The sequence below is a fragment of the Salvelinus fontinalis genome, chromosome 11 (assembly GCF_029448725.1).
Source record: "Salvelinus fontinalis isolate EN_2023a chromosome 11, ASM2944872v1, whole genome shotgun sequence".
Taxonomy (NCBI): domain Eukaryota; kingdom Metazoa; phylum Chordata; class Actinopteri; order Salmoniformes; family Salmonidae; genus Salvelinus; species Salvelinus fontinalis.
The window spans coordinates 41,479,465-41,502,667 of NC_074675.1; the positions used below are offsets into that span (position 1 = coordinate 41,479,465).

Sequence of the window (23,203 nt, forward strand, 5' to 3'; positions counted from 1 at the left end):
CAGTGACAAAATGTAGCCGGTTAAAACCTAATTTCCTACAATTCTACACATTTCCACTAGTCAAAGAAAAATGTGCCGTTGTAAAGCCAATTTCCTGCAATTCTACACATTTTGCCATGACTTACCCTAGCCGAGTGACGCAAACATAACAGAATTAATGGAGGCCTCAGGCCACGACAAAAATACTAATGAATGTGGTTCATTTTGGTGATTGTTAGTTCTTAAAAATAATAAACTCAGCAAAACAATAAACATCCCCTCACGGTCAACTGTGTTGATTTTCAGCAAACTTCACATGGTGTAAATATTTGTATGAACATAACAAGATTCAACAACTGAAACATGAGCTGAACAAGTTCCACAGACATGTGACTAACAGAAATTTAATAATGAGCAAAGTGGGAGTCAAAATCAAAAGTAACAGTCAGTATCTGGTGTGGCCACCAGCTGCGTTAAGTACTGTAGTGCATCTCCTCCTCATGGACTGCACCAGATTTGCCAGTTCTTGCTGTGAGATGTTACCCCACTCTTCCACCAAGGCACCTGCAAGTTCCAGGACATTTCTGGGGGGAATGAACCTAGCCCTTACCCTCCGATCCAACAGGTCCCAGATGTGCTCAATGGGATTGAGATCCGGGCTCTTCGCTGGCCATGGCAGAACACTGACATTCCTGTCTTGCAGGAAATCACGCACAGAACGAGCAGTATGGCTGGTGGCATTGTCATGCTGGAGGGTCATGTTAGGATGTGCCTGCAGGAAGGGTAGCACATGAGGGAGGAGGATATCTTCCCTGTAACGCACAGCGTTGAGATTGCCTGCAATGACAACAAGCTCAGTCCAATGATGCTGTGACACACCGCCCTGGACCATGACGGACCCTCCACCTCCAAATTGACCCCGCCGCAGAGTACCCAGGCCTCATTGTAACGTTCATTCCTTCGAGGATAAATGCAAATCCGACCATCACCCTGGGTGAGAAAAAAACACGACTCGTCAGCGAAGAGCACTTTTTGCCAGTTCTGTCTGGTCCAGTGACGGTGGGTTTGTGCCCATAGGCGACGTTGTTGCCGGTGATGTCTGGTGAGGACCTGCCTTATTGCGGACTGTCTGAGCACTGATGGAGTGATTGTGCATTCCTGGTGTAACTCGGGCAGCTGTTGCCATCCTGTACCTGTCCCGCAGGTGTGATGTTCAGTCGTACCGATCCTGTGCAGGTGTTGTTACACATGGTCTGCCACTGCGAGGACGATCAGCTGTCCGTCCTGTCTCCCTGTAGCGCGGTCTTAGGCGTCTCACAGTACGGACATTGCAGTTTATTGCTCTGGCCACATCTGCAGTCCTCATGCCACCTTGCAGCATGCCTAAGGCATGTTCACATAGATTAGCAGGGACCTGGGCATCTTTCTCTTGGTGTTTTCAGAGTCAGTAGAAAGAACTCTTTTGTGTCCTAAGTTTTCATAACTGGGACCTTAATTGTCTACCGTCTGTAAGCTGTTAGTGTCTTAACGACCGTTCCACAGGTGCATATTCATTAATTGTTTATAGTTCATTGAACAAGCTTGGGAAACAGTGTTTAGACCCTTCACAATGAAGATCTGAAGTTACTTGGATTTTTACAAATTATCTTTGAAAGACAGGGTCCTGAAAAAGGGACGTGTCATTTTTTGCTGAGTTTATATAGGTCCATTATATTTTCTACATACTTTAAATCTTGTTTTCGTCATTTAAGTTCACACTGAAAACGTTTTTCCATCTCGAAAAATTATATGTCAACACCCAATGCCTTTCGGAAAGTACTTTCCCCACATTGTTAGATTACAGCCTTATTCTAAAATGTGTTAAATTGTTATTTTTTTCCTCATCAATCTACACACAATATGCCATAATGACAGAGCAAAAACAGTTTGTTTTTCAACAGGACAATGACCCTAAACACCTCCAGGCTGCTTAAGGGCTATTTGACCAAGAAGAGTGATGGAGTGCTGCATCAGATGACCTGACCTCCACAATCACCCGACCATAACCCAATTGAGATGGTTTGGGATGAGTTGGACCGCAGAGTGAAGGAAAAGCAGCCAACAAGTGCTTAGCATATGTGGGATGTCCTTCAAGACTATTGGAAAAGCATTCCTCATGAAGCTGGTTGACAGAATGCCAAGGGTGTGCAATGCTGTCATCAAGGCAAGGGGTGGCTAATCTAAAATATATTTTGAATTGTTTAACACTTTTTTGGTTACTACATGATTACATGTGTTATTTCATTGTTTTGATGTATTCACTATTATTCTACAATGTAGAATGAATGAGTAGGTGTGTCCAAACTTGACTGGTACTGTACACAGTGCCTTCGGAAAGTATTCAGACTCCTTGACTATCACGTTGTTACGCTACAGCCTTAGTCTAAAGTTGATTAAATAGTTTTCTTGATGATGCCACCATCATGCTTCACCGTAGGGACGGTGCCAGGTTTCCTCCCGACGTGACGCTTGGCATTCTGGCCAAAGAGTTCAATCTTGGTTTCATCAGACCAGAGAATCTTGTTTCCCATTGTCTGAGAGTCCATTAGGTGCCTTTTGGCAAACTCCAAGCGTGCTGTCATGTGCCTTTTACTGAGAAGTGGCTTCCGTCTGGCCCATCTACCATAAAGGCCTGATTGGTGGAGTGCTGCAGAGATGGTTGTACTTCTGGAAGGTTCTCCCATCTCCAAAGAGGAACCCTGTCAGAGGGACCATTGGGTTCTTGGTCACCTCCCTGACCAAGGCCCTTCTCCCCAGATTACTCCGTTTGGCCAGCTCTAGGAAGAGTCTTGGTGGTTCCAAACTTCTTCCATTTAAGAATGATGGCCACTGTTCTTCAGGACCTTCAATGCTGCAGAAATGTTTTGGTACCCTTCCTCAGATCTGTGCCTCGACTCTCAATCCCGTCTCGGAGCTCTACGCACAACCCCTTCGACCTCATGGCTTGGTTTTTGCTCTGACATGCACTGTCAACTGTGGACCGTATTTTGACAGGTGTTTGCCTTTCCAAATCATGTGCCATCAACTGAATTTACCACAGGTGGACTCCAATCAAGTTGCAGAAACATCATGGATGATTAATGGAAACAGGAGCTCAATTTCCAGTCTCATAGCAAAGGCTCTGAATACTTACGTAAATAAGGTATCTGGTTTTTTATATATATAAATAATCCCCCCAAAAATCTCAAAATCGGTTTTCGCTTTGCCTTTATGGGTTATTGTGTGTGGATTGATGAGGAAAATGTTTTATTTGATAGATTTTTGAATAAGACTAACGTAACAAAATGTGGAAAAAGGGAAGGGGTCTGAATACGTTCCGTATACACATGGACACGATTATTATTATCTATTTTGTAACTGTTTAGACATAGGAGGCCCACCCAAGACTTTTCTATGCATAAAAACCCCTGATAGTCTTAGCCATCTAGCATTTAATTGCTTTACAAATCGATACTTGGAGTCAAAGTATCGATATATCATCCAAAATAATATTGCAATATATAACTATTGATTTTTTTCACCCCATCACTATTATTGTCCCGATAGAATATGTTGGGTTTCATCTAGCGGCCATTCACTCTGAATTAACAGTAGACACACACCCTCTCTCTGTCTCAGCCACACACAAAGAGCAGTTGGGAAAAGCCCTGAGTCATTCTGAGTCAGTGTTTTCTAAGGGAAATTACACTTCTGTCAAGTGAAAGAAGCCAAAACAAACACTGACTATAAGACAGAGAAGAAAAGCACACTAAACATAAACCCAGCACCTTTCAAATGGACAGGTGGAACAGCAAACTTAAAGAAATGTTGAAATAGACATTTTCCACTAGCACTACTACACCCTCAGACCGGTGGGGGAGTTAGAAGGGATTTGGCAATGTCTCTAAAAAAGGAGGTCGTAGTTGGTTTAGGTCAGAGACAGAAAGTGAGTTTGTGCTGAGTTGACACTTCGGAGCAAAAAAGGTCTCTCCAGTCTACGCAAAAGAAGCCAACAAGAGTTAGTTTGCATCAAGTTCCAAAAATTCAGCCGCACAAATGTACGTAGAACTACGTAGAGTGATGCAAACGGCCCTCCATCGCCTTGGTTTGCGTAGACTGTGTAGAGCCTTTTGGAGGGTAACAGCTAATGAAAAACTCATTCACCCTGAGGGGAAGAGACCTATGTTTTGGGCCACACCCTATAGCTGAGTCCTAAAACTGTTCCCTCTGGAAGGATGAGGGAGCACTTCACATACATGAAGGATTCAGTTGAGTTCCCTGATGAGCAAACAGCCATGACCATATATCTCAATCACATCCTATTCCAGCAGCATTAACTGTGTGCATACTAAATAAACTCAGTATGTGTCCTACTCCCACAGCAATAGTGCTGCAGTGCAGAACTGACCAGGCAGGATAGCCCAAGGGAGAAGGGGTTGAAGGGAGGGGGGGGATGTGTGAAACCCAGCCGAGACCACACCCACCAGTTCCAGTCATCCAGCTGGCCTGACAGGCAGCAGAGGGGGATGAATGTGTATGTGTGGGGCGGGGACGTTCATGGTCAACCACCAATGCAACAGAGACCGATGCATAACCCCAACACGGACCCCATGACCTATTGTGGGTGGGAGCACAGAGGCCTAAGACCCAGGCTGTCGCCATAACAAAGCAGAAAAGGTGTGTGTGTGTGTTTACCTATGTACTAATGGATCATTTTAGGTGTTAGTCTGTGTGAATGGTAGTATCATGGGAAGTTTACACAATGTTTGTTACGCAGTCTCAAACCCCAAGAGTGCTGAAGGGAATGACTAAACAGTGAGATACATGTCATGTTTGTAACGTTTGAATTGCTAGCCTCTGATTCTCAGACATTGTTCACATATAACTTAGCCTACCCAATAGTCGGCCTTAAAAGCACTGTACTGCCTGGATGGCCATGCACAAACACACTAGATGTGATGACCTCTGAAATGTCTGTTCAACTCTAAAGCTAGGTAACTCTTTGAACAGTACCAGCCAGGTCAATGGGCCGATGGCAGTGCCAAAAAAGTAATGCATTTCTGTGGTGGAAATTAAGGAAAAAGACACCTGTCAAGACTGCACGCATAGCTACTGCCAAATAATGTTTATATGTAACCCATAGCTTAATATAACACGCCTTACGGAGGGACATCAGGGGCCAATTGTTTCTAAAGTATTGTGGTGTCATGCCCTAAAAAAAAATGATTACCTCATTCCAATCACTACCCATCTGCCAGATCCCATCCCAGAGAGCATTTCAAATTGAAATGTGATAAAGAACAACTTCACATCTGTTGGACAGAATTGAATGACAGTGTCCTCTGTAAAGTAGATTTGTATGATCAACAACGTTCAGAACATTGCAGGTGAGTGACCTCATTCCCTACACCAGGGCTTCCTAACCCTTTTCACCCAGGACCAGACAGGTTCTAGTCAATGACCGTACACTTGGCAAGCTACATCAGTCATTTGTTATTGATCATCATCACAATTCCACCACTATTGTTATTATTTACAATAACTAACTCAATATGAGCGCCAAAGCTATTCAGAGAAAGGCATTTGGTAGAGGACTAATTAATAATGGGGTAAATCTGGGATCATGGCTCGCCTGCTTCCTCAAGGCTCACGAGCTGGCTCTGAAGCGGCATCCATTTTGAGCCGAGGTTCTCAGCCAAGTTCACGTGTCGGTAATCGCCGTATATCAGTAATCGCTTCTCTAATGCAGATGTTACTACAACAGAAAGACATCTTGCCAGACACCCCTGCGGACTGAATAGTTGAGCAGTCAAACAAAGCATTTGAGCTAATGCCAAATGTATTATTCCCTACGCTACATTAGCATTAGAAGCCATACACCGGTAATTTTTCAGTCAAGCAAAACATACATAGCTACAAATTCACGGGACAACAAACAAGGCAGACCTGACGACTGTCAGACAATACACACAGTAATATTGCTAGCTACAGGCATGCAGTCTACGGATAGTGGATAACTTTCAAACCCTCAGTTCTGACAAGCTCCGGTAACGTGAGACGATAAGGCGTGTAGGATTGCTTTGCTGTGCGGCGCCATGTTGCTCCAACAGCTTTTTCGGTCGTCACTAGTTACCACAGCCACAAAGTCATAATCCCCGCCCAGTTCAATAATTTAACTTAACCACACTGCTAACATTTATTTTATTTAACTAGGCAAGTCAGTTAAGAACAAATTCCTATTTACATTGACGGCCTACTAAGGAACAGTGGGTTAACTGCCTTGTTCAGGGACAGAACGAAAGATGTTTAATCTGTCAGCTCAGGGATTCGATTCAACAACCTTTCGGTTACTGGTCCAATGCTCTAACTACTAGACTATCTGCCGCCCCGACATTATGCCTAACCTTAAATTAAGAACAAAAAGCAAACATTTTTGGGTTCTTTACGATATAACCAATTCTGACTTTGAGGCTGTGCTAACTAGTGGCAACCATTTTTCCCCCAAACCCACTTTGGAGTTACCACGTGGGTGGATCTCCGGCTTTAGCGCGCGCAGCAAGTGTGGCACAATGCGCACACACAGCAGCCTGCTTCTTGTACTACTCTATTCTCTTATCGGTTTTGATTTTAAAATGTGCCAACATTTATAGCAACCATAAACGGACAATGCTCAATCTGCATATAATTACATGCAGGCTAGCAAGCATGTAGCTGAGGAACGCTCAACTCCGTTCTTACATCGAGGTGGATATATAAGAAAACTGAGTTAGCATTCAGCTAACAAGCAAGGGGTCTCCCAAATACCGAAAAGATGGTAACTACCACCCGGAAACTGATCAGCATCTGTACCATTTCAACCGCACGGTAGCATCCTCGATATGCTGTGTCATCCTCTGAACATTACGCATGGGATAAACGAACTTGCCAATGTGGATCCTACCACATTGTCCATGCATCAGCAATATGTATTCTCAGTAAACGGAGATCCCACAATATATCCCTCTGTCAAATTACAAACGCCACAGTTAAATATGTGGGGCGGCAGGTAGCCTTGTGGTTAGAGCGTTTGGCCAGTAACCGAAATGTTGCTGGTTCGAATCCCCGAGCTGACAAGGTAAAAAATCTGTCGCTCTGCCCCTGAACAAGGCAGTAAACCCACTGTTCCCAGATAGGTCGTAATTGTAAATAAGAATTTGTTCTTAACTGACTTGCCTAGTTAAATAAAACTTACAAATAAATATGCCGCGTTCAAAACAGCTGGGAATTCGGGGGGGAAAACGAGGTCAAATGATAATCGACATTCAAAACGATGTGTCCAGTCGGTCGTTTTTATCCCCGAAATTCCAGTTGTCTTGAAGTCTCCGACTTCAGTGCAATGAAGACAACTGGAGATTCGGGGATAAAAACGACCGACTGGACAAAGCGTTTTGAATGTCGATTATCATTTCACCTCGTTTTTTCCCCCGAATTCCCAGTTGTCTTGGAAGCACCACATAACCACAGTGTTAACTAGTTACAACACAGACGTGCAGACTGGGAAGGCGACAAAATTATGCCTCCTCGACCAACTAACTACCGGTACTTCAACTATAACATTACCACCCTTACGAAACAAGATAGCAGTCACAGAGTGCAGTATGCTGCGTCCAAAATAAGTCGACTGCAGTTACCGCACGTTCAAAACTGCAATATTTTTTTGTAAGGAACGATTGGGTTCAATGTCCATTTCTCAAGAATAAAGTAAAGAACATATGTGTCATAAAAGTTGCTACCGAAAACAAACAGTTATTCACCACAAACCGAGCAAATTATGTGACCGTTTCTCATAACGTTAGCGCTAGCTGCATAGTAGAAAACTGCTTACCATTAATTAGCTATACACGTTTAGAATAGTATTAGCTAGCTAATAAAGGGATTCAAATGGATGTTTTTAATTCGGTCTGTCAATCTCCTGCCTTCGTCAATTCTCTTTCGTAGGCTAATGTTTATCACCTCGTAGGAAGGGGTGTCCTATCTCTTTTGGGGGTGGGGGTTGGTTGGGCTAACAGTCGAAAAATCACAGTCTGGGAGTGGAGACACAGCTCGAGCCCCCATATCGATCTACTGGGTTTAATTTCAATTTTAAAAGCGCGGATGAATGCGGTTTGTCAATTTGTTTCTCACACAATTCTGAATTAGCAAAGAGTATAGATGGAAATCATAACATTTACCTTTCTCTCCTTCAGTCCGCAGTCGGACGAAATGGGCGGTCCCGGAAGCCGGTAGCCAAATTCCGGTTTAATCAGTCATGTGACAGGGAAGCCGGTATGATTGTAGCTACTACCCGTTTTAGTTGAAACGTCGAATTGCTGAACCACAAACTAATGTGCAGTACAGTATTCGTGTAATATTAAAACTAATTCATACACGCACAATAAAACACACATCACTAGCGGCTAGATGGTTGCTTTTGCTCGCATGGGCATGGCCAGATTGGTGTCTGTGATGTCAGTGTGCAGTCTGAAAAGTTTATTAAGATATGTAAAACGTATCAGTATAATATGCATTTACTTTCCTTAAATGTGTATTTTAAATGTTCATTACATACCATTGTCTGCAACATCCAGCAAGTTAGTATTCAGAACCTCTGCTGCAGTGAGGGTTCATTACCAATCTCACCTCAGTAGCTCTCCACTGCTCAGTTTCATAATTAGCCATCCAGATCTGCCAACTGTGTAATGAAATGTATCTTTCAGAAACTTGTCCCTCAGGTATAACAGACAAATTACAGACAATTACACCAAATGGATCTAAAACTTTTATTTGAACCTTTTACAGTACTGTAACAAAACCAACAAAACTGAATGAAGAAGACATTTTCCATGCTCTAATTACAAAAAGGAGGTTGTCATGTGGGAAAGAGAAACCGGTTGTAGTATTGATGTGGACTGAGTGTGTGTTGTTCATCACTAGGGCTGCATTTACACAGGCAGCCCAAATCTGATATTTTTTCTCACTAAATTGTTCTCTTGACCAATCAGACCTACTCTGAAAATGATCTGATTAGTCAAAAGACCAATTAGTGAAAACATTTTTTTTTGGGATGCCTGTGAAAATGTAGCTTTGGAGGCTGAATGAGAAGCAGGGAGAGGCTAAACACAGTTCCCTTCTGACAGCTGACCCTAGATCAGTTATATATTTGCGGAGCCTAAAAAGCTGGTTTAATACATTTATGAGGAAATGATCCTAGATCAGAACAAAGAGGAATCCAATCTAAATAGTGTGAATGAGGGGACAGTTTCCACTCCCCGCGCCAGTCAGTTCGACCACCCAGAACACAACCATTTATTTTCACAGAGGCTGTTGACAAGAGAAAGAGGGGTAGGCCTTCCTGGCTCTTTTCAGACATGGAATAAAGTAGTAAAATACGAAGTCTAAAAGAGTCAGGGAGGGCTACCAATGAGAGACCGGTAAGAAGAGTAGCGTGGGTACCAGGGGAGGACAATAGGGCGCAATCTAGGCATCGTAGTTGGGGTTCTTGCGGAGGATGACAAAGCCCTCCAGGATGGGGGTGACGGGGAGATACTCCTCTGTGGCCAGCTCTGCCCTCTCTCCATGGGCCAGGAGCACCGGCGTGGTGTGGGTCTGGAAACCTGTGATGGCTTTGGGCTTACCGGCCTGGCCAACTACATCCACCGCCTATGGAACAATTACATTACATGAACCATAAGGTCGAGTCCACTCTACCATCTTATGACATTACATCCTAATCTTGAGAGTAAAAAGCACTTGCACATCTACACGTTACTTTGCATTAGAGATGTTCAACCATAGTTAAAAAATGAAAAGAATCTCCAGCACATTTTACTTGCAAAGCATCGCGTCATATCGTGCTGACATTTCGGCCTTCATCACACCATCTAAGCTACATCCTTAACTAGCATTACATTTTAAATATGAAGCTAATCACCCAGACTCTTATTAAGAGCATAGGGTGAGCAGCAGGCTTACCTGTCCCACCCTGACGGACACGGGCAGCGGTCTCAGCTCCTCGTCGAAGGTGACCAGCATACGGGGCTGCATGGCAGCCACCAGGCCGTAGAGGACGTAGTGAGACTTCCCCAGGATTACTGGAGCACACACAGGAAACAGCAGGGGGCGATGTCAACACAAACAGCCAAATACTCAGACCCAGGTTATGACATTCAGCAAACTTACTACCTGACATAAAAGGAGGACAATGAAACAAGCTGGGCAAGGGCCAATGCCATTCAGGAGTTGAACAAATGCTAATTGTTTTCTATGTGGAATTTTCCAGCCATACATTGAAATTCAGTTCACTTCCTCAAATGACTCAACAGAAATTAACTTCACCCCAACCCTAAACACAAGGACGTGGAAAAGGGGAGGGTAGGGAGAGGCAAATAAAAGGAATGGTGAAGGTAGATTAATGAGGAAAAGGACTCACTGTTCTTGACGTCGAGGAAGGAGACGAGGACAGTGAGTAGTCCTGCCACGGCCACCTGACTCATCAGCTGCCTGTCACTGTGGTACGGACACAGCGTTAAGGTCCCTTTACCCAGGTGAGTCAGACCCTGTGGACATGGCACAGAGCAAGGGTTAGGAGACAGACACATACTCTCCCCCTCTCTCTAAACACACAGGTTAGAGTGCCAGAGCGGCACCTCTTTTTGCTACCCACCTGTGCCAGTCGGACCATGAAGAGGTTGTTGGGGTCTTTGGCATGGTACTGAGCCAGCTGCCTCAGCATGGCAGCCAGGCGGGCATTGTTTGTTCCTGCGGACAGAAAGATGGAGCTGTGAGTCAGGGAGTTCTCATGGCAACCATCCACAGCTCGAGACACAGTCAGTGGAGAAGGTCTCATACTTTGATGTCATCTGGCACAGTGAATTCAGTTATATGGTATGTTGTTTCTTATTCAAGGATGAGGAATAATTACAGGGGAACATTGTGATAACTTAGTGAGGCAAATCAACATAACTTCTCAATATAATAATGAAGCCACTGACTGATTGGGTTCCAGACAGTAGGCACACAATAGAGCCCATTGGCCAGTAATGCCAGGGACCACTCACCGCTGCCCACCATGCCCATGGCAAAGATGGAGTTGTGGGAGACCTCTGGGTCAGCATCGTGGGAGAACTTGCTGAGTGTGTCCAGGATGTTGAGGCGAGGATTCGACACGGAGATCAGGGCCAAGGCCAGAGGCACCGCACGCCTCAGAGTAGGCTCTCCATACCGCAACTATGAGAGTGAGTGAGTTGAGAGAAGGAAGGTAAGACAACGGAGAGATAAAGAGAAAAACAGACGTGGGATGGTTGGATCGAGTGAAAGAGACAGGGGCTAAATCAACCCCAAACATATCCTCAAAATGTGTTGAAGCCAAATGGAATTAACAGGTCAGAGGTTAGACTGACCAGGTGCCCAAATGCCCGTAGTGCCATCTCTGAGCCAATCTCTTCTCCCATGGCAATGAGTGCAATACCCAGGACAGCCACACCCTGGGAGGGGGAAGCAGAGAGCAAATGAGTTCAATATCAAATCTTCATTCAAACCACTCAGATTATATTTTTGTCATTTAGCGCCTTGCTCAAGGCCACCAACACATTTTTCACCTAGTCTGCTCTGGGATTCAAACCAGTGACCTTTTGGGTTACTGGCCCAACACTCTTAAATGCTAGGCTACCTGACACCCCTTTATTAACAAAAACCTCGCATACCTGGTGGGAGCCCATGTCGGCTGCACTCTCTTTCTTGTCTTTGTCCTTCTTATCCTTCTTGTCTTTTTCCTCCTCCTTTTCCTTGGCTTCATAGTGCTCACTGCAGATGTGGAGAAGCTGCTGCACCTTCAGTACGTTACCAGAACCTGGCATGGAGAGAAACAGAGATAAATATAGGAAAGCCATTCTAAATCTCAATGAGATCACCTGTATAAATAAATTATATTTAAATCAAATAAAAAACAAAAACAATAACAATTGGAGACAAAATGGAACTATGATGAGACTGACCTGCATAGGCACAGACGTCCACCAGTGTGTTGGCGAAGCTGCGGAAGGGCTCAGGCACCACCTGCAGCGCTGCCAGGGTGGTCTCAATGGCCTCCCCTTTACCCAGGTGGTTGAGGCCCAGGCCCAGGGGCAGCCAGCGGGCGTATGTGTCTTTCAGCTCCAGCTCACTCTTCTCCATGATGGTCTGGACGATGGTGGAGGTGACATCACCGTTACACGAGCCCACGGCGATCATACCGCACGCTAGTGCCGTCACACCTGCCACCTGAGTGTGTGACAAGACACGTAACATGGGACAGTGAGCTGGGTTTAATGAGTGTGGATGTGTACTTGACTTAAACCCCGACAAACTTTGGAACTGCACACACACACCCCGTACCTCCATGCTGGACTTGGAGTCTACCATGACAGGCAGCAGCAGAGAGAGGACATCCTCACGGTTCGAGCCAGCGTACGCCAGGCCCAGGCTGAAGATAGAGGGGAAAGGTCAGGGGGACAAACCCTACCAAACACAAGTACTTTTAACAGGCAGAGATTATACAGTGCTAAGAAAGGACTAAACAGACCTCAACAAAGGTCATTAATGTGTAAGAGGTGACAGGCAGTAGGGGCCTGTCTCCTTACCCGAAGATGGCTCCAATCCGCATGACGTTGCTGTTGTGGAGGACGTAGTCTGACAGCAGAGCCAGGGCCGGGTCACACTCGTTCCTAACCCCAGAGTTCACTATGCCACAAGCCAGGAGGGCCCCCGACTACAGGGAGAGAGAAGAGGGAAGAGAAAGAGAGCGGGAGACATATCTACATTAATAGCATTTGTTAGGCTTTTCTGGATGCTGTGAAGGTTGTGGTACGGAGGTTTTAATGCAGGGTGTTTGGTAAGAGGGTGAGTGTGTGCACGGACCTTTATGTAGTCCTCTGAGGAGTAGAGGTATTTGTCTATCTGTGTCAGACCACCGTCCACATCCCACAGCAGGATCATCCCCAGAGAGGCTGCAGCACTCAGCATACCTGGAGAGAAACACAGAATTAGCATCAACATTTACACAACAGCAATATGTTATTTTTGTTATTCAAATAAAATAATATTCGTCACATGCGCCGAATACAACAGGTTTTAATGCAACAAAATAGGAAAAATGCCAAGAGGGGTGAATACTTTTGCAAGGCACTGTACATTAAGTTGCTGCTAAGAATCCTAGATTCATGAGAGTAGTACTCACTGTCGAACCACAAAACATGAAACATTTTCAGTCAAGCCCTAAAAAATGTGAACCATGAGCCTCAGAAAGGGATGTGAGGCTGTGTCTGTGTGGGGGGGAAGGGGTTTCTCACCATGATCTTTGTTTTTGTACAGCCATTTGTTGCCATCATCTGTGAGCAGCTTGTCCTGTCCGAACCCTGCGTTGACGAAGCCGTTGACAAACGAGGATGCCAGGTTCATACGAGCAGAGTCCACCTGGGAACCACTTCCTCCAAACCCTGACAGACAGAAGATGGCGTGATGAGAGGGAGGATGAGGAAAGGAGTGTGATATAACACGACCAGGACAATTAGTGTGCTGCTGTAGCGAAGGAAAACTCACTGTTGTTCTCCAGGTGGGTTTTGTAGATGTCATCTGGGACTTTGGGTTCCATGATGTCCAACTGTAAAGAAAGGGAACAGTGTGATATTGGCTCGCTTCATCTCTTTCACTAACTGGTTTATTCACGAGACCAGCCAGCCGTTCATTATCCTCCAGCCTCATCTCTTCTCTCACTCTAAGCACCATTATTCTCCAACCCTGACCCCTACCCCACTCTTTCACTCTCCTCTTAGTACCTTCTTCAAGCCTCCTCCATTTCCCCGTCAACAATATCAAATGGAGCACAGTCCTCTGACTCATCTCTACACGTCAAATTCCTCTCTCCTTGGCCCTACTCTAAACACCTTCTCCCCCTCTCCAACATACACTCAGTCCCCACTGTCAGTCACACTCCATCCACTGACTTGAACAGTGACCCACTCATTAGTCCTGCTCCTATTGGATATAAGAGTGACATCAACTTACCAACATTGCGACCAGGAATACGACTTTCCCGAAGCGGATCCTCTGTTTGGACCACCACCCAGGACAATGGATCTAATCCCAGAAGCCGACCAAAAACAACGGCACCGCAGAAGGGGCAGACGGAGCGGCCTCCTGGTCAAGCTACGTAGACGTGCATGTCGCCCACCACTCTCGAGTATACAACTTGCCAATGTCCAGTCTCTTGACAACAAGGTAGACGAAATTCGAGCAAGGGTTGCCTTCCAGAGAGACAGTGATTGTAACATTCTCTGTTTCATGGCTCTCTCGGGATATGTTGTCGGAATCGGTTCAGCCACCGGGCTTCTCCATACATCGCGCCGACAGAGAACCACCTCTCTGGGAAGTGGAAGGATGGGGGTGTATGCTTCATGATTAACGACTCATGGCATAATCATAACATACAGGAACTCAAGTCCTTCTGCTCACCCGACCTAGAATTCCCTACAATCAAATGCCGCCATTTTACCTCAAGAGAATTCTCGTCAGTTATCGTCACAGCTGTGTACATTCACCCTCAAGCAGACACCACGACGGCCCTCAAGGAACTTCACTGGACTCTATGTAAAATGGAAACCATATATCCGGAGGCTGCATTTATTGTAGCTGGGGATTTTAACAAGACATTGATCGCAGTACTCGCGGGGGTAATACACTCGACCACAGCTACTCTAACTTCCGCGAAGCATACAAAGCCCTCCCTTCGGCAAATCCGACAACGACGCAATCTTGCTCCTACCGTCTTATAGGCAGAAATTCAAACAGGATGTACCAGTGACTAGAACCATTCAACGCTGGTCTGACCAATCGGAATCCACGCTTCAAGATTGTTTTGATCACGTGGACTGGGGTATGTTCTGGTCCGCCTCCTAGAACAACATTGATCTATACGTTGAATCTGAGTGAGTTTAAGGAAGTGCATTGGAGATGTTGTACCCACTGTGACTATTAAAACCTACCTTAACCAGAAACTGTGGATGGATGGCGGCATTCACACAAAACTGAAAGAGCAAACCACCGCATTTAACCATGGAAAGAGGTCTGGGAATATGTCTGAATATAAACAGTGTGGTTATTTCCCCCGCAAGGCAATCCAACAGCCGAAATGCCGGTACAGGGACAAAGTGGAGTCGCAATTCAACGGCTCAGACATGAGACGTATGTGGCAGGGTCTACAGGAAATCACAGACTACAAAAGGAAATCCAGCCACGTCACGGACATCGACGTCACGCTTCCAGACAAACTAAACACCTTCTTTGACCGCTTTGTCTTTACGGACATATTCAATCGCTCCCTATCCCAGTCTGCTGTCCCCAAATGCTTCAAGATGGCCACCATTGTTCCTGTACCCAAGAAGGCAAAGATAACTAAATGACTACCGCCCCGTAGCACTAACTTGTCATTATGAAGTGCTTTGAGAGACTAGTCAAGGACCATGTCACCTCCACCTTACCGGCCACCCTAGACCCACTTCAGTTTGCATACTGGCCCAACAGGTCCACAGACGATGCAATCGCCATCACACTGCACACTGTCTTATCCCATCTGGACAAGAGGAATACCTATGCAAGAATGCTGTTCATGGACTACAGCTCAGCAAGCAACAACATAGTAACCTCCAAGCTCATCATCAAGCTGGAGACACTGGGTCTCAAACCCATACTGTGAAATTAGGTCCTGGGCTTTGACGGGCTGCCCCCAGATGGTGCAGGTAGGAAACATCTCCACTTCACTGACCCTCAACACTGGGGCCCCACAAGGGTGCGTGCTCAGCCCCCTCCTGTACTCCCTGTTCACCCATGACTGTGTGGCCATGCACGCTTTCAACTCAAATCATCAAGTTTGCAGACGACACAGCAGTAGTGGGCTTGATTACCAACAACGACGAGACAGTCTACAGGGAGGTGAGGGCACTCGGAGTGTGGTGTCAGGAAAACAACCTCTCACTCAACATCAACAAAACAAAGGAGATGATCGTGGACTTCAGGAAACAGCAGAGGGAGCACCCCCCTATCCACATCGACGGGACAGTAGTGGAAAAGGTGGAACGTTTCAGTTCCTTGGAGTACACATCACAGACAAACTGAAATGGTCCACTCACACAGACAGTGTGGTGAAGAAGGCGCAACATCTCCACTTCAACCTCAGGAGGCTGAAGAAATTTGGCTTGTCACCCAAAACCCTGACAAACTTTTACAGATACACAATCGAGAGCATCCTGTCGGGCTGTATCACAGCCTGGTACGGCAATTGCACCTCTCTCAACCGCAAAGCTCTCCAGAGGGTGGTGCGGTCTGCACAACACATCACCGGAGGCAAACTACCTGCCCTCCAGGACACCTACAGCACCCGATGTCACAGGAAGGCCAAAAAGATCATCAAGGACAACAACTACCCGGGCCACTGCCTGTTCACACCACTACCATCCAGAAGGCGAGGTCAGTACAGGTGCATCAAAGCTGGGACCAAGAGACTGAAAAGCAGCTTCTATCTCAAGGCCACCAGACTATTAAATAGCAATCACTAACTCAGAGGCTGCTGCCTACATTGAGACTCAATCACTAGTCACTTTAAACAATGCCACCTTAATGTTTACATATCTTACATTGCTCATATCATATGTATATACTGTATTTTATACTTATATCTTTTACGCTTTGCTTATGCCGCTCGGCCATCGCTCATCCATATATTTATATTTTCATATTCTCATTCACCCCTTTAGATTTGTGTGTATTAGATAGTTGTTGGGGAATTGTTAGATTACTTGTTAGATATTACTGCACTGTCGGAACTAGAAGCACAAGCATTTCACTACACTCACATTAACATCTGCTAACCATGTGTATGTGACCAATAACATTTGATTTGAAACAGTCACACCTCTTCCAACCCCATCCCCTTTCTCTAGTAGTCTACCCTCTCTCCCCCCTCTAACTCTCCCTCTCTCCTCACCTCTCGGGCCAGGGCCAGGAAGTTGCTGTTGAGCTGGACGTTGGACATGATCTCCGTCAGGTCTTCGTAGTCCTCCACGTCCTCGTTGAGCTCCAGGAACATGCCGTGTCGGCCCAGCATGAAGGCCATCTCCTTCTGGATCACGCTACAGGAAACACCCACTAAACGGTCAACTCTTCATGCACATCATTAACTATGGAAAACACTGCTGAATGCATTCCCAATGATTGTCAGTTGAAAATATGAATAAATACAGAACTGCCAAAATAAAGGACACATCAACATAGTGTGTCTTAATAGGGCGTTGAGCCACCACGAGCTGCCAGAACAGCTTCAATGTGCCTAGGCATAGATAGTATAAGTGTCTGGAACACTGTTGGAGGGATGAGACACCCTTCTTCCATGAGAAATTCCATAATTTGTTGATGGTGGTGGAAAACGCTCTCTCAGGCACTGCTCCAGAATCTCCCATAAGTGTTCAACTGGATTGAGATCTGGTGACAGAGACACACACCCCTTTAAACCCCCTATGCTCCTTTGAGACCCATCTTTTAAAGTCTCTGAGATCTCTTCTAGCCATGGTAGATTATGGGCAACCCTAAACATGATGAGATGTTTTAATAACTTAATTCCCTAGAGTCGATTGACACATCTAAGCAACATAATAAAATATCCCCATAAAAAATCTGTCAGTTCAAGCTAGAGATGTGTTATTACTTCTCCATTAGATGGGTCTCAATCCACTGCATCCGCCGATGTTGCACTTCTGCATCTGCGGTGAAAGGTGAAAGACCGAGAGCAGTGTTTGCCAGACCATGAGACATCCCAAAAATCTTTCTTCTCACAAAAACGTCTGTAGCATCTGAACAGTTTGACGGGTCTGCAACCACTCTATGGAATGTGGAGAATCTCACAAATACGATGGTGTTTTCCGTTTTGCTCTACGACCCACACAAGCGGCTTGGGAGTTGTTTGAAGGTAACCGGTACCGGTTTTAAAACATTTATATATGCATGTATGTATGAAGGTAGTGTAAAAGGTGAGTAAAAAAAAACATCTTTCCTGAGCTTTTTTATATCTCCTAGATATAGGACAAATACTTCAAAACCTTGTTAGTCTTTGCCATTTATGAATGTGTTATTCAACAAGTTTCTCTGGTGTAAAGGAGTAAAGAGCAAATTCAATATTCAATTTTTTTTTAAACATTTTTTTTCAATATCTAGGATCCGAAAATTCAAAATCAAATAGCTAAATGATCTATAGTATGACCAACGTCATACACCTCCATGTCAGCTTAGAACCCACCCCCCCACCCAACAGCTTAGACTTTTAAGAATGAATTAACTCTGGAACCACATCTGTGCAGAAGCACCTGCTTTCAATATACTTTGTATCCCTCATTTACTCAAGAGTTTCCTTTATTTTAGCAGTAGCACTTTTCGCGAAAGTGTTGCTGTGAGATAATTCAGCGAGAGAGAACGCAGTGAATGTGTTGTGTCCGTCCTTACATGTCTTTGCAGGAGGTGAAGATGTTCTCCACCAGTTCCACATCGTTGAGCATCAGGGCCAGCCTCAGGGCCTCTGGGTAACGGTTAAACTTCCTGAAGATGTTCAGGGAACACTTTAACAGGGCAGAGTTCTCTGGCTCAGGGACATAGCTCACACAGCTGCAATGGAGGGAGAGAGAAGGAGAGAGGAATGGCAGAGGGGTTTAGGATTACCGAAGAGAGGAACTTCCTTTTGTCTCTTCAGGCTGCTCTTAGCACACTACAGGTATATTGAGGCAGAAGCAGACTGTGGTACAGGTGTTTGAACGTGTGTGTGTGTGTGAAGGTATAGTTGAAGTCGGAAGTTTACATACACTTAGGTTGGAGTCATTAAAACTAGTTTTTCAACCACTCCACAAATTTCTTGTTAACAAACTATAATTTTGGCAAGTCGGTTAGGACATCTACTTTGTGCATGACACAAGTAATTCTTACAACAATTGTGCCATGCTGATTGAGTTCGAATAACAGACTGGAAGCTTCAAAAGGAGGGTGGTGCTTGGAAACATTGTTCTTCCTCTGTCAACCGTGGTTACCTGCAAGGAAACACGTGCCGTCATCATCGCTTTGCACAAAAAGGGCTTCACAGGCAAGGATATTGCTGCCAGTAAGATTGCACCTAAATCAACCATTTATCGGATTATCAAGAACTTCAAGGAGAGCGGTTCAATTGTTGTGAAGGCGGCTTCAGGGCGCCCAAGAAAGTCCAGCAAGTCTCCTATAGTTGATTCAGCTGTGGGATCGGGGCACCACCAGTACAGAGCTTGCTCAGGAATGGCAGCAGGCAGGTGTGAGTGCATCTGCACGCACAGTGAGGCGAAGACTTTTGGAGGATGGCCTGATGTCAAGAAGGGCAGCAAAGAAGCCACTTCTCTCTAGGAAAAACATCAGGGACAGACTGATATTCTGCAAAAGGTACAGGGATTGGACTGCTGAGGACTGGGGTAAAGTCATTTTCTCTGATGAATCCCCTTTCTGATTGTTTGGGGCATTCGGAAAAAAGCTTGTCCGGAGAAGACATGGTGAGCGCTACCATCAGTCCTGTGTCATGCCAACAGTAAAGCATCCTGAGACCATTCATGTGTGGAGTTGCTTCTCAGCCAAGGGAGTGGGCTCACTCCCAATTTTGCCTAAGAACACAGCCATGAATAAACAATGGTACCAACACATCCTCCGAGAGCAACTTCTCCCAACCATCCAGGAACAGTTTGGTGCCGAACAATGCCTTTTCCGCATGATTGTTATCACTTTTGCCTTATGGCAAGGTGCTCCAAGTGGCTCGGGGAACAAAAAAAATTATATTTGGGTCCATGGCCAGGAAACTCCCCAAACCTTAATCCCATTGAGAACTTGTGGTCAATCCTCAAGAGGCGGGTGGACAAACAAAAACCCACAAATTCTGACAAACTCCAAGCATTGATTATGCAAGAATGGGCTGCCATCAGTCAGGATGTGGCCCAGAAGTTAATTGACAGCATGCCAGGACAGATTGCAGAGGTCTTGAAAAAGGGTCAACTGCAAATATTGACTCTTTGCATCAACTTAATGTAATTGTCAATAAAAGCCCTTGACACTTATGAAATGCTTGTAATTATACTTCAGTACTCCATAGTAACATCTGACAAAAACATCTAAAGACACTGAAGCAGCAAACTTTGTGGACATTAATATTTGTGTCATTCTCAAAACTTTTGGCCACAACTGTATGTAAACTTCTGACCCACCGGGAATGTGATGAAATAAATAAAAGCTGAAATAAATCATTCGCTCTCTATTATTCTGACATTTCACATTCTTAAAATAAAGTGGTGATCCTAACTCACCGAAGATAGGCAATTTTTACGAGGATTAAATGTCAGGAATTGTGAAAAACTGAGTTTAAATGTATTCTTTGGACTTCAACTGTACATATGTTTGCCCCTCATGTGGTAAGGAGTGTGTGTTGTCCACTCACCTGGTGAGGTAGAGGCAGACCTTGGCATATGCATTATCATCTATATAGAGCTCCAGCATATCTAGTCTCTCAACCTCCATCAACAGGTCACAGGCCTCGTGCTCAGCGTTGTGAGCCATGTTGTAGGGCACAATCTCCTTCACAAGCTTTAGCAGAGTCTCCTGTTGTGTCTTATCACTATCCTCAACCTCCTGCCACTCTTTGGCCACCTCGCCTGCCAGGTGCCTACACACACACACACACACACACACACACACACACACACACACACACACACACACACACACACAGGTCATTTTTACTTAGTCTACCATTGTTAAAGCATGACTAGGTGAAAATTCTACTTAAGTAGTAGGTAGGATTCACCCCTGTATGCGTTGTTAGCCATTTGGATTGCCGTCCTGTATCCTACCTGACGTATTCATGTCCCCAGGATGCCAGCTCCTCCTGGGAGCCCAGCAGACGGTATTTCAGACACTCCCGCTCCCCACTCATTGTCATGGCCAAGACTGACACCACGTCCGCACAGAAACTCTGCAAAACAAAATAGACAAGAGTTAGCTAGACGTTTATATAATGACAGTTATGATGGGTCGTTCTGAACATGAACCTCTAGTGCCATCCAGTTCTGCAATGTCCAATATACTAGGTGTGTATCACTGTTACATTTTCTGTATCTCCAGTAACATTGTAAAATAAATCCATCCTGCTTTTGTGGTTATAAAGTAAAAGCAACAAAAAAACATGAGCTAGCGCACACCCAGAGAAAATTATTTTATGTAGAGGTGCTGCCTAACAGCAAATAAACTATAAGCTATAAAAATAATAAAGAGAGTCGCACACTGTGTATAAAACTCCCAGTAATTTATTGGGGAAATCACCAATGTTTCGGCATCACTGTGCCAGCTTCAGGATCCCTGAAGAAGGCACAGTGATGCCACCCTGAAGGCACAGTGAAGCCAAAACGTTGGCGATTTACCCAATAAATTACTGGGAGTAAAAGCAGACAGGGAAAGGAAGCAATAAAGTCTTGCCATCCCAATCTCCTGTTTTCCCGACTGTCACAGTTATCCATTTAGCAGTTATCCACATAGCCATCGGTGTTCCCACCTTGTTCTCGCCAGGCGCCATGCCCTCGTAGATCTCTTTGAGCTTGCCATAGTGTGGCCGCAGGAACTTCAGGGGCTTAGGCACAGAGGTCATGGAGGTGGTGGAGGAGCGGATCTGCCTGCGCAGCTCCTCTAGAGCAGGCCGGTACAGAGACGTGTCCGTCTCCTGTGGATGGGTGTTTGAGAGAGAGAAAGGGGCGGGGAGGTGTACATTTCATAAGTACAAATAATGTTGTTTGATATGGAGTCACCAAAGACTTGCAGTGTGTGTAAATGACTGACTCTCCATACTAACACCTTATGTACAGTAAAAAAAATAAGAAGCTATAGTCCCAGAATGTCCAAAGCAAAACCAAACTTGAGGTTTAGCAGTTCTTGTGGTACTCACACCAAGTCTCTCCACCATCATCTCCAGCTCTTCTTGCAGCTGTTTGTCCTCATCAGACTGGAGAGAAATTAAAGGAACTGACATTACAGTATGACAGATTCAACATGGGAAATTTAAAAAAACGAACCCTGCACAGTAAACAAAGAACAATGTGTGTTCCAACAGGAAACTAAAGCAATAAAAGGCTCTGCAATTTGCTAACTGATAAATATTGGAGCATTCTGTCATACACCGGTCCTATACCATTGTCGACGGATGGAAGGGTTGCCCTGATAACTAGCTATATCCAACGTTGCCTCCATTGTTATGGTGTCTGAAATTGGCTAATGTACTGTACTCGCTAATACGTTTACAAACCCATTTATGTAAATAACTAGCTAAACAAACCACACGTAATAACTATACCCACCTCGCAATCAAAGATCACTTATCATAACACATCTAGGTATCTAGTTACTCTCAACAAGAAAATATGATAACGACAGGCAGGTTAATTTACTGCAGTTGCAAAGTCACTAGCTACTGTATTGTAACAACATTAGCGAACTGTTTACAATGCAAAACTAACGTCATTTAGCTAGCTAACGTTACGTTATTGTAACTTGGCTAGCTAACTACTTAGCTAACTTTTAGTTTATCTATCGGTAGTTAATTTCTGGCCTGTCATTAGCAATTGTTAGCTAACGTTAGCTCGCACAGCCAGCTACCGGCTTTGCTAACGTCAGCTAGATGAATACGTGTTTTATAACTCGCTTTCAGTCGGAAACAATCTTAATTGTTGGCACCAGGTATATAGCCAGCCATGACATACTTTAATTGAAGGCGACTCAAACAGTTCATTATTATTTTGAATGACAATGCTTTCGGCCTGTTCAACCATGTCAACCAGGCAGTGAGTGACTCAGGCAAAAACGCTGCTCCGCTTCCCTTGTTTAAGATGTTTAGAAAAGTGGCCCAACTCACCAGTTCTTGCTCTTCTTTTTTATCCTTGTCCTTCCCTGTGGGCTTAATCTCCTTTTCCTCTGTCTTTTCGGACTGCTTTTTCTCTTTCTTTTTTGCGTCCTCCATGGTTGCTGTTTTACGAAATTCGGCTACGGATAAACTGAAGAACAGGAGACCAGGCGCACAACTTCCTCTCTTCAGAACCGTGGAAGATTGCTGACATCGATAGTGTTC

The 23,203-nt window shown here is 45.0% G+C and overlaps 2 protein-coding genes across 9 annotated transcripts in view; both read right to left on the reverse strand.

Moving 5' to 3' along the window:
- The window catches only part of LOC129866083 (eukaryotic translation initiation factor 4 gamma 1-like), a 79,832-nt gene extending 71,559 nt beyond the window's left edge, over nt 1–8,273 (reverse strand). For 6 of the 8 annotated variants that reach the window (XM_055939247.1, XM_055939246.1, XM_055939245.1 and 3 more), the window contains exon 1: nt 6,024–6,129. The gene's annotated coding sequence lies outside the window, so the exon portion shown is untranslated. Of the gene's footprint in view, nt 1–6,023; nt 6,130–7,861; nt 7,971–8,207 lie in introns of those variants that run through there. The other 2 variants (XM_055939241.1, XM_055939242.1) reach the window with 2 other exon arrangements.
- Nucleotides 8,274–8,781: 508 nt separating this feature from the next.
- LOC129866087 (26S proteasome non-ATPase regulatory subunit 2) lies at nt 8,782–23,189 on the reverse strand. Its single transcript, XM_055939258.1, has 20 exons — nt 22,991–23,189; nt 22,028–22,084; nt 21,641–21,805; nt 20,943–21,064; nt 20,531–20,755; nt 18,538–18,696; nt 17,030–17,174; nt 13,591–13,651; nt 13,341–13,487; nt 12,910–13,016; nt 12,633–12,760; nt 12,388–12,475; nt 12,009–12,273; nt 11,718–11,863; nt 11,415–11,498; nt 11,073–11,241; nt 10,679–10,773; nt 10,445–10,571; nt 9,988–10,106; nt 8,782–9,675 (listed from the first exon to the last, which is right to left on the reverse strand). Exons 1-20 carry the CDS (start codon nt 23,093–23,095, stop codon nt 9,493–9,495), a joined length of 2,697 nt encoding a protein of 898 aa, XP_055795233.1. The 5' UTR covers nt 23,096–23,189; the 3' UTR covers nt 8,782–9,492.
- Nucleotides 23,190–23,203: the final 14 nt, after the last annotated feature.

Bases quoted from the DNA above. Each gene is read 5' to 3' on its own strand.
- LOC129866087 (XM_055939258.1), bottom strand. From the start codon at position 23,095: ATGGAGGACGCAAAAAAGAAAGAGAAAAAGCAGTCCGAAAAGACAGAG. The intron at 21,065-21,640 runs GTGGGAACACCG...TTTGTTTTGCAG, and splicing joins TGGCGCCTGGCGAGAACAAG to AGTTTCTGTGCGGACGTGGT. The intron at 20,756-20,942 runs GTAGGATACAGG...GTGTGTGTGTAG, and splicing joins TGGGGACATGAATACGTCAG to GCACCTGGCAGGCGAGGTGG.